This window comes from Anser brachyrhynchus, assembly GCF_964034855.1.
Source record: "Anser brachyrhynchus genome assembly, chromosome: 5".
Taxonomy (NCBI): Eukaryota; Metazoa; Chordata; class Aves; order Anseriformes; family Anatidae; genus Anser; species Anser brachyrhynchus.
The window spans coordinates 2,725,389-2,737,469 of record NC_137699.1 but is presented as its reverse complement, the minus strand read 5'-3'; the positions used below and the strand labels follow the sequence as shown (position 1 = coordinate 2,737,469).

The 12,081-nt window shown below is 37.9% G+C and overlaps 1 protein-coding gene across 3 annotated transcripts in view; it reads right to left on the bottom strand.

Annotated features, from left to right (window-relative positions):
* The window catches only part of DENND5A (DENN domain containing 5A), a 62,791-nt gene that overhangs the window by 39,481 nt on the left and 11,229 nt on the right, over positions 1-12,081 (bottom strand). For all 3 annotated transcript variants that reach the window (XM_080593339.1, XM_080593337.1, XM_080593338.1), the window contains exons 2-4: positions 6,053-6,124; positions 5,355-5,464; positions 3,979-4,639 (exon numbers count right to left, since the gene is read on the bottom strand). In XM_080593339.1, coding sequence (XP_080449465.1) covers positions 3,979-4,639; positions 5,355-5,464; positions 6,053-6,124 — 843 coding nt within the window. The remainder of the gene's footprint in view (positions 1-3,978; positions 4,640-5,354; positions 5,465-6,052; positions 6,125-12,081) is intronic.

The window sequence follows — 12,081 nt, the reverse complement described above, 5'->3', positions numbered from 1 at the left end:
AGAGAGAATTGTGGTTAGCAGAGGCAGTGGGTCAAAGAACTTTCTATTCATGTTCACTTTTGTGACTGACAGGCTGATTAAAGATGCCTGCACCAAGCAGCAGGTTTTCTAAGTCATTGGAGGCATAAGAAAATGTCTTATGTCATGACTGGAGTCTGCCAACATGGGACTAACAGTGCAAAGAAATGAAAACTAAGACTTGACATCTCCAGAGGGAACATCGTTGTAAGCACGTGAAGTAAATGGGAGGAGTGATTCAAGTCAAAGCAATCAACTAAAAAACCTGTAATTTTTACTTGAAAATGGCAGCAGCCAGAAAATACACAGAAAAATAAAACTGAGCAAGATCATCTGTGGCAGTGGTGCATTGTATTTCTCCTTTTATTGTTTTTAGCTGTTTAGAAAAGCTTCCTCCAAGCAGATTTTGCGGCTGTCCTAACGCAGTGCACACTTTTCAGAAAAGCTCTAGGTGCTCTACAGAGATAAGAAATAAATCTGTTTCACAGATGTAAGAGCAACATAAACTGCAGGAACACAAACCAGCTTCTGCAAAATAATCTAGTGAGGGCACAACCACTAAAGGTTTTCAGCACCATTGTCTTCTTGTATTTTTGCCTGAATTCCTTAGTAGCAGCTCAGCACTAGGAGCAGCTTCAGGTTCTTCATCATCTCATAGGCACGTATGTTCCTCTAACACTTTCCCAAGTGGGAGAGGCAATTCTCACAAGACAACAGTCAAATCAAGGAGCTCATTCCCTACATTTGGATTACACTGATCCCAAACATACAAACTGTGCCAATATAGTGGGACAAAAGAATTTCCAGAAGCATAATGTCAGAAACATGTCAAAGGAATCTCAAAAGCAAAACACACTCACTGCCAAGTGAAGTTACTCCAATTCCAAGGACAGCCAGCAACTTAAAATGCTACATAATTTGTTTCAAAAAAACAAATGTATCTGGTTGCAAAGCCCTCCAAGAGGAAAAAATTTAAAAAAGTAAACCTCATTAGCAAACCCTCTTATACTGTTTTAAATCTAAATCCAGCAATCTCATCTGACCTAGGAGAAGCAGAAGTGATCTCAGCAGTTTCAGCTGTCACAGGTTTGGGCACCAAAAGATTTACAAAAACCAAAGGATGCTGAAAAAATTAAGATTTATATTCACAAAAACAACCTAGACCTCGTGGAACTGTTTGTACAAGAACATGAGCACGCCCTTTACAAAAGTTCAAGTACTTTCCAATTCCACTCAGAACTGAGCACTCCATCGTCCATATCTACATTCAGCATCCCATGTTCTGCAAACAACAACAAAAAGGATGCTAGTTAACCACACTGAAAAGAGCAGAATGTTTAGGAGAATACTCCAGTTAAAAGAAAACAAAGCAAAAGAAAGAAATGGTAAAGGTATAGACAATCAGAACTTCAGTCAGATGTTCCATTTTCCTACTGATAGCATTCTTTTAAGCATCAAAGCAAGCAATCACTCCACCAATTTTCCGCTTCACTGCCACATAAAAGAAAACAGAATAACTCTGTTAAAAAAGACATGAGAATTTTCAGGAAGAAAAACTTGATTTCTAGAACTTCAAAAATACTACCCACTCCCATTTCAAATAATAAGAAAATAAAGAATGTCTTTACCAAAAGCATTTTAGAAAAGTCTTCAACTTGACTGCTGGCAACTCCAGCAGTATCCCGTAACTTCTGTTATTAACCCACTAGTAGCTTTGACAATAAACTCAGTAAATAATAGCAAACTGCCCCAAAAAGTTGTGTTGCTTTTTTCTTTGGTTGTTTTTGTTGTTGTTGTTGTTTTTTGTTGTTGTTGTTGTTGTTTTTTTTAAGAAAAATAGCAAGGAAAAAAAAAGTCCAAGATTGAATACTTTAGAAAGTACATGTTTCAAAAACCCTACAGCTACTGAGGAAGCACTAGATTGCTAAAATTGATGGACAAAAGTCAGCAAACAAATAACAAAATTTATTTCTCTACTAGAAGAGGACTTTCAGCTAAAAACTATAAGTGAAAACTTGATAGACTCAGACAAGACACTTCATTAAGGTGTAGAGAAGCCCAACTCATCCAAAGTTTGGTATAAGGCAGGGGAAACAGCGGACAGAAACTGTCCAAGATCCAGGGCTACAGGCCTTTGGTTGCATTAATCTCTTTCTCTTGATTTCCATATGCCTGTGTGTGCAATCAAAAAGTTCACATCCCAGAGCTATTTTAAGCTACATTAATAAACCACTGATCAGACACTTGGAAAGTGCCAAAGGGAAGAAAAAGTCAAGCCTATTAAGATGATGTTGGAAACAGAGGCCAGACATAGAAGGCCAGTCCACACGTGAGCTGAGTGCCCACCCAGGAGAAGCGAGTCTGTGTAACGCAACGGCCTGGAGAGAGATCCAGAAGCACTGTTCCAGGCACTGCTCGTCCTGATGGGCTTCCAGCTGGCTAGGCACACACACACGTCTGCCGTATGTGACACCTCAAGAACAACTACAGGCTGACTGGACTGCCGTCTTCAGGTGGAAGAGGTGGGGTTTGAATCCTGCTCTGGTAAGACAGTGCTGTCCACATAAACAAAAACTTTCCCTAAAGCCCAAATACATAAATGTCTAATCCAATTCTGGAGAAAACACAACAAAGTTTGTCTGTTAGCCAAGTATTTCCAGATCTTCTATGAATAACACGCAAGGCATTGCCTGGACCTAGAGATCCCCTTAGGCATGGCGTAAAAGAAAATTATTTTTTTTTTTTATTTTTTTTAACTCCAAGATACTAACTACCATCATGTACAATATTTATTTTTTTTTTTTATGATGTTTGAACAACTGCAGAGTTTTTCTCTGGCAGTTAACATTGTTTACACAATGCAGCTGAGACATAATGCCTTACTGCCATCATATACTTTTGATTGCCTTGACCATAACATGAAATCATTCTTTGGCTTTAGTCTATGCATGCATCTCAATACACATAAACATCTTTATTTCATGTTTGGATAATTTTGCTAATAATTGCAGGACATATTTTATAAATAATTACTATTTGTTTTCCACATATTTCAGTGACAGCTCAGTGGAAGAAAATACTGAAAACAGATTTCAGTACCACCATAGGCTATCCTGGGATACAGCTTAGGGTCTTCTAGGCTTGTCATTATTATAAAACTGTTCAAAATGCAGTCTATCTACTGTAATCCATACCATTAGTCCAAACCCATCTATTCATAATGTTAGCCATGTTAGGACAAAGAAAAGTAGAAAAAAATCTGGCTTAACTCCATGTACTCTCTTTTAGACTAACAGGATATAGATTAAGAAGTTCTGTATTCAAAATATTTTAACACAGCATAGTTCCTGCCTATGGTCTTAAAAGCAATTTTTTTTTTTTTTACATGATATCAGCAATAACTGTTTCAGGGCTTAACAGAGATTTGGAATTTAAATTCAGGCAAACTACATTTTTCAGATAATTTTATTTCAAAACAACAACTGAAATTTGACTTTAGGTACTCAAAGAAAAAACTATATTCATACTATTAATTCTTCTTCAAAACCGTACACAGCTTTTTACCTTCTCAAAATGCACAGTTTGGCAGAGATGGGAGGGAGAATTCAGTAAAGCAACTGGAGAGGAACATTAGAAAAAGCATACTACTCTACCCAACAACAGAACGCTTCCAGAGACAACAATAAAATGGACAGTCAGTCCATGAACACATGAGATTATGTGAAAGCCTAAGTCTTCACATTTAGGTGTCCAGAAACAGGAACCAAAACAAAGCTCTTTGCAACTTGAGATCTTTTCTTGACATTAAACCCTGTATATAGATCAGTCTTACTCCATTAGCATGCTAATGTTGCGTTGTGCGTGTGTTTTCATTTTTTATTTTATTCTAAAAATTCCAGAAATGAAAAGCCCTTGTGCCAGTACAACTACCAGATAAGAAAACAAAGATCAAGTACTCACGCTGTGAATAAAGCAGTATCTGAAATTCCAAGAGGGCACAGGTAAAGAGTTGAACAACATTTTCTACGCCAAGCAATTCAAAAACTTCTTTAACTGGAAAATCAAATAATGGCAGTTCATTGGTGCTTGGCCTCTGGCAGATAATTGGTCCATAAACACCTGAAAATTTTAATGACCTTCCTGCTGGAGGAAGAGGAACCTCATAGAGAATATTGTAGATGTAGCTTTCTAAAGGTAGAGGTGGCGGCTGAGGTGAAGTCACTGCTTGGTGAAGTTGTTCTAGTACTTTCTTGCAAGCTTTCATGAAAGACATTGGAGTAATCAGACAAATGCACTTTGAGACATAGAGTGTGTCTCTGCTAATGTCATACGAGTTAAAACGCTGTAGCTTTGAAACAGAAGTGCCATTGCAGTCCCCGGTGCTGCTGCAGCTATCTTTGTCATTTGTGGGTGGAGTATGAAGAATGTCGTATTCAGCATTGTGCATATGATACAACGTCTGCATTGCACTGCAGATCTGTTTGCTAGTAACTTCCTCAAAGAATGTGAGAGAAAATCCAAATGTCCGTGAGCCATCTTCACGAGTAATAATAAAAGAGTGGAACTGAGGTTCTCTAGAATCTGCTTGTGTCTTGAAAGCAAGCCCTTTAGGCATACACAGCTATAAAAAAAAAAAGAAGGGGGGAAGGGAAATAGTATCGGTTAACACTTTTTTCTATCCTCCTGCCTCATTAATAAATGGAACATTCATTAAAATAGGATTTAGAATCCACAGATTACTATCACGTTTCAGATTAAAAATGTATTAACTGTTACATCTCTGTACAATATAATTATACGCATTCAAATTAGAAAAAGTAAAGGAACATGTTGAAAGGACTGTATGTGGTTTCTATTGAGAGCGATAACCATTTTGTTACAGACCTCAATGATAATAAAACAACAAAATACAAACTCACATAGAAGTATTTTATTCACTAGGGCTAGAAACCAGACAAAGAAAAGTACTATATTTGATCTAAATGAACAAACTACACTGCATTCCTTTAAACAGAAACCCACGCGCAAAAGAAGATTCTTTAATCACACTAACTTATTTCTCCAAACTGTTCTGTAAAATGTAACAGAAAAAGTTTTAAAGAAAATAAAAAATGTCCTATGTATGTATCACTTATAAGTTTTAACTAGGTTTCCTTTAAAAATATCTCAATTAAATGAGAAAATCTTTTGAGCCTGCAAAATTTAAAGCAATTTTACAGTCTATAACAGATTTCACACAACAACTTTTTTTTTTGTCAAGGATAATACAAGTGAATGCCTTCACTTACTAAGGTAGGTATTTGTCTTAAAAACAAAAGTCATGAAGTGATACTGACCATTCCCACTGCATCCTGGTCAAAAGGGTTCCATTCAACATTCTCAGGATAGCGAGCAAGAACTTTGGACTTAAATGTGCGTCTTAACGGAGTCTGTTCAAAGTTTTCCCCTGAATGTGAAAGAAAGACACTGAAGTAAATATTTCATTCTCTTTTTAAGCTCAAACAGGGCCAAAAAGCAGGACATCAGCAGGTAGATGTGAGGATTAAGCGATTTAAACACACACATTCCTTTCAAGAGAAACAGAAAATGCAAGACAGTTAGTTAAAGCATATAATTAGACTGCAGATATTAGCAAGGATTGGCACTGTAACATTTCTATATCATTAAGTATCTGTGCTTTTCCTTAAGTGTGACTGTCTTCAGACTGTGATTATGACAGAAATTCTCTAAATTACTCTTCAAATATTTCAGATTCTCATTAAAGCATAGTTAAAGCTTAAGGTTCAGTGAAATTTTGTTACTGAAGAAAAGCACAAATAGACAAGAGACAAAGATGATGCAAGTTTAAGATAAACATAAAAGTGGCATCACTTAGTTTCTTCTTCAAGACTTAGGAAAAAAGGGTATCCACCATCTATTACAAAAAGTTGGCTGTGAAGAGAGTCTAAAGGGTTAAAAGATCAAAAGGCATGAAGACAGGGTATCAGGAGAATGAAAAATTGTTTTTTTTTTTTCCCCACACTTTTTCCTTTACCTTCTGTTGTACTTGAAATGAAACGGCTGGCACCATCTCGGGTTTTAGAGGCCTGTATATACTGGCATAAAGCTATATAACAAATAAAAACAACACCGCATTATAAATTTTATACTGTCAACTGTAATTATAATAGCTAACACATAACAGCAAACAACATGTAAGTATTCTATACTGAACTAGCATGCACAACAGAGAGTCTACTCTCCCAATATGGTTTCTATACATATACAACATTATACAAACGTCACATTTCAGACAGATATTTCTTGAAGGAGATGATTGATATGTAACAGCAGATCTCAGTTCCTGTACTCTCAGCCACTATACTGATGCAACAATAGTAATTAGTTACCTGTTAAATGAAGGAAAGCGTTACCTGTTAAACTCTAAAATACTCCCAAAGAGCAGTTGATGCAATTAGCCCCAAGGACAAGAGCATTTCAAGGCCTACAGAAGTATATATATGAATTTAAGCAGCATTGTTCTAACTTTTCACAGATTCTGTCCATACACTAGACTGGCTGATAAAGCCTCGCTTATAACCTCTCAAATTTTCCCTAGAGCAACAAACATCCATTGCGATACCGGGAAGTAACTACACAGTTACTCTTCTGAATGCACACAGTTTCTTCAAAAAGAAAAAAAAAAAAAGGAGAAAAGAGAGCACAACTGCATATCTTAAAATAAGTTTTGCTATCTTACCAGAATGCAATTAGCTAAGCGATCGTGCAGCTGTTGGCAGCTGCACTAACAATCAGTCAGAATTGCATGAAATCATATGATTTAAATAAAACTATTTCAGCAACACCTGCAAAAGAGAAAACACTCTTCAACTCCTCTCTTATTTCCTTGCATGCTGCAATTACATAGCAATAGAAATTGATTTTGAAAATGGTTGGGTTTGTTCTCTACTTTTACAGTAGTATTTAAGACTCAGTTTCTAAACCAACTACGATCTTTATTCTGGGGAACCGTTACTTCCACAAAGTAGCCACGCAGAGGCGGTTATAACACTGTCTGTAGACAATAAAGAACCTGACAAACACATCACACTACAGTCAAGAAAACTTTGTTTCCAGAGAATGCTTACAAGTACTTTGACGGTTAATGTCACCTAACTTTGGATCTGGGTTTAAGTACATCTTAAATATTCCCTCAGGGACCTTATCCTGAATCAGGACCTAGGACAGGTCTCGCAATACCTAAAATACTCCCATCCATTTCATCGACCTTATTTTATAGCACTGAAATTAAAGTGGGGATATCTATTTTTTTTTGTCTCAAAAGCAACAACTCAACTGATTTTCCACAAAAAATGTCCCTGACTAGATTTGTATTATTTTATTCAATGATATCATTGCTCAGAGAGAAAAAAAAAATATGCATATCTGGGAAGTCAGAAATATATACAGAGAGAGATTTGGGGAAAAAAATAAAAACCTTCCTAACATATAGCCATATTGGGAAAGAGTAGAGTCAGTGACAGAAAACATTTAATAACAACACTTACACAAGAGCTAAAAACCTTAGAAGATGAAAATAAGGATTTAAAGAAACTTCCAATCTCCCAGAAGGAGAAAGAAGAGAACATCACATCACATCACATCTCTACTCACTGACGCATACACTTGGTAAAGAGAATCCTCTGTAAAAGAGGTTTTAAAAAATAAGTCAGGAGGTTTAACACACCTACTTGTTTTCTATATTTACATCTGTGCACATGATGTAATGTCAGCTTTTTTTTTTTTTTTTTTTTTTTAAATAGCTGAGGAAAAACCTCAGACATTTACTAAGCTGGTTTGTTCCCCCTCTGCCCATATGTAAGGAACAAATCTGAACGTCAAGTTTTCTCATGATCTTGGAAAGCACACATCACAATTCCTGGATTCACCCATGTGCAAGATCACACATTTTAAAAAAAAAAAAAAAAACAATTTGTGACTTAAAGACCTTCTCATTAGGATGATCAATAGTGCAAAGTATATGATGATGCTGTTACTTTCTGATCACAGAAAAACACCACCAACATCCAGACAGAAGCATACATGCCTTCCTGCATTTGATCAAACAATTCAGCTACTGCACAGCACAGCTCTTGTCAGAGAGCCTCTATACTTCACTTCTTTCCTGGTTTCGTATCTGTCTTGTTGACTTTTGCATGATGCTCATCATCTTTTGCACATCAGCACAATTTTTAATTTATTAGCTCTCTCTTTTTGTTAGAACCTCAATGCTTGTAACACAGCAAACCACCAGACCTTCAGATCAAGCAAGGCTGAATTCAGAAGATACTGATGGGGCAGGGAATCTCAAGTGAGAGCTCACTGACACCTGCAAAGTTCAACCCAGGAACAGAAAGCGGATCTGTGCAACTCCAGGACGCTGACTAGACTATTCTCTTGCCATTACAACCAGTAAGAACCTGAGCACCTGCGGGTCCATTGCCTCCCCTTTCATCTCTTCCACTGACCACCTAGTGCTTATCACTAGACATCCATCAAAAGACAGGAGAAAAAAATACAAACAGTATTTGCTTATACCCAGTGTCCATATGCAATTAACCCTTAATTCCTAAATTTATGAGCAGTTAGAAGCTTCTCACACACAATCCTTGCTCCAGCAAAACACCAAGTTCAGCAAATCTCCAGAAGGCAAAAATAAATAAAGGTTTCAAGATCCATCTCTTTATAAATTAGAGATCTGATTAATTTAGTACTCATTGAAAGGGTTTTGATGAAAACTCTGAAGAAAGGTTTTAACAAATGCAGGAGGAGAAACATCAAAAATGGACAAGTTTTATTCTAGAACTGAGAAAATTAAGATGTAACAGAATATAAACCAATAAAAATATGATGTATCCTACAATTTTCAGAATGTCCTAAGTGTGAGAACTTGAACTCTATTAAAGGACTACTACCATCAAATCCTGCTTTTCATAAGGTTCCTCTCTTTAAATGATTCTGGCTTATGCATCCGTAATTCGGGCTTCCTAATTACAAGCGCGTTAAAAAAGCTAATGCACACATGCAGGGTATTGTACAGTTGAGCTAACAATCACCGTCTCATCAGGACCTGGGAGTATTGGTTGATAGCCGGCTGAATATGAGCCAGCAGTGTGCCCAGGTGGCCAAGAAGGCCAACAGCATCCTGGCCTGCGTAACAAACAGTGTGGCCAGCAGGGCTAGGGAAGTGATTGTCCCCCTGTACTCGGCTCTGGTGAGGCCGCACCTCGAGTACTGTGTTCAGTTTTGGGCCCCTCCCTACAAGAAGGACATCGAGGTGCTCGAGAGAGTCCAGAGAAGGGCAACGAAGCTGGTGAGGGGTCTGGAGAACAAGTCTTACGAGGAGCGGCTGAGGGAGCTGGGGTTGTTCAGCCTGGAGAAGAGGAGGCTCAGGGGTGACCTTATCGCACTCTACAGGTACCTTAAAGGAGGCTGTAGCGAGGTGGGGGTTGGTCTATTCTCCCACGTGCCTGGTGACAGGACGAGGGGGAATGGGCTAAAGTTGCACCAGGGGAGGTTTAGGTTGGATGTTAGGAAGTACTTCTTTACCGAAAGGGTTATTAAGCATTGGAATGGGCTGCCCAGGGAGGTGGTGGAGTCACCATGCCTGGAGGTCTTTAAAAGACGTTTAGATGTAGAGCTTAGCGATATGGTTTAGTGGAGTACTTAGTGTTAGGTCGGAGGTTGGACTCGATGATCTTGAGGTCTCTTCCAACCTAGAAATCTGTGATACTGTGATCTTACTGAGTGGTATTTTAGTAAGACACCTAATGCTGAACGTAAGCCATATCACAATGTAGATTTACAGCATATGCAGGCAGCCTCCGGCTCGTTTTTATGCTCCACCTTGCTCTTACCTGTGACTTTTCTTGCTGCTCCACCTGCAAGCGGAAGACAGCAGTGCCTGTCTTGGGCTGATCAGAAGTTGGGCTTACAAACTCAAAAACAGACATACTACGTGGAGTTCCTAATCTGTGGGATACAGCATTGCTTTGGAAGTACCTGCATACAACTATCCCTGTCAATGTAAACAACTTTTCTACAAGATTACACAGGGGGAAAAAAGTTACAGAAACTAGAGTGAAGCATAGCATCTTGCTGGTTATTGAAGAATGCTATCTACCAAGCTTTCCTCAGCTTTGAGGTGGGGTAAAAAGAGGAGTGAATCCCAAAGGTCTTCTACCCTTTCCTGATTTACTCTGAAAAAAAAAAAAAATCCAATTCGTTACCTTCGCACTCCTAAGGAAAAGAGAAAGGTCCTCCCAACAAGTAATAAGAAAAGTGGTTATGCAACTTGTATGCTCAATTACTCATGACTTCCTCCCAATATATAAACCGTAAATATACTTTTCAGTTGAAACTTGTAATTTTAAGTGAAAACGATGAAATATTGAGTTCTCAATAAAAACAAAAAGGAAGACAAGCCCCCTCTGAATGGCTGGGAATTCAGACTTAAAATCCTACCACCACAAACACACCTCTCGCTCCTTTCTCCTCCTCTTTGACTATGCCATTTGCAATATTATGTTTACAGAACTGGGAGGACAATTCATGGCTGCTGTCACTGTTATTCATCTCATGTAACCATCTCATGTAACCATGTGTAAAGATATTTCCTGTCAAACCTTCGTGTGTGGTCACAAAATAAGCTACAGCTGTACTGAAACTCTTAACACATACACCATAAATCCAAGCCCTGCCTGTCAATCATACACATCTTTTCAGGTAGCTTATGGCAACAGAAGCAATACATGTTCAGATGGATTGCTTGCAAATTTCTAACGCAAGTTCCCAAGGAAACCTTTACATGATTCTAACAGTTTAATTTTCCCTACTGAGGAGCTGATTTCTTTCTAAGGTTGCTTCTAACCCTCCCCTATTTTCTTCTCTTCACTACATCAATCGTCCTTCTTTGTAGCCCACACCCTGCCATGCAAAATTTCCATTCCCACAATACAACTGTCTAGTACAGAACAGTGCCGTCTGGCTTAAATTGTCCTTACTTAGAAAGCACAAACTGGACAAAAAAATACTAGGGATATTTCGCAAACAAAGATATGTTTTTGTCTTTTTAATTGAAAAATCAAAGCTTTTATATATGCTATCAATTCATTACTTGGTTTTAGTTTTAGAAAATGACTGCAGTGCTACAACTCTAAAATACATGCAAGACTAAGAACTATACAGGAATATCTCCCTGCAACTTGGCTGGAAAAGCCTTTGAACAGTAATCTGAGGGGTAGAATCTGGCTCAGTCTTCCCGCTCTGACAACAAAGCAGAAGCAGCTATCCTAGTTACCACAAGTGCCCGACAACAGATCTGAATGGTCATGGAACACTGATTTTAAAGAATCATTAATACTGCCACCTTCATTTGTTCACCGAGCACGCTGATCTGCTCAAGATAATTATAAAACAAAGAAATCCAGAAAGCTCTACCAATCCTGATTAAGTGGTTTGTTGCTTTCACCCTGCCAAGCAGTTTATTTCTTTAAATTCCCATGACATAGCCTGCTATTCATTCCATTCATTCAGTTTTGGTGTATTTTTATTGCATACATTATATCTTTGAATGGAAAGTGATATTAGAGATAGTATGTAATCAAAACATTATGGTTATATTTTCCACATAAGGACACATTCACGTGAAATTTTTTCCAGCATACAGAGGTTGTACATACAATTCCTGATGCCACTAAAATGAGTGTCTTGTTTATATGTCTAGATATGAAGATAAATAATTTTGTGGAAAGAATGTGATCCTTAAAAATTACGTTTACTGAACATAAAATCACTCCAGCTCTAAAATCCATGGTCCAAGTCTAAACAAAAATAGTTGGCTGGCAAAACAGGTAGTGTGCATATTTTCCACACTGTAGAAATTATGAACGAGTGGAGCAAATGAGAAAAATTAGGAGAAGGTTGGAGAGAGTGGAGGATGACAACACTGGAGAGAAGAGGTCGCATGTACCTTGGGAGATCTAATGACTTCTTTATTAGCCAAACTGTCAGATGACCAACAGT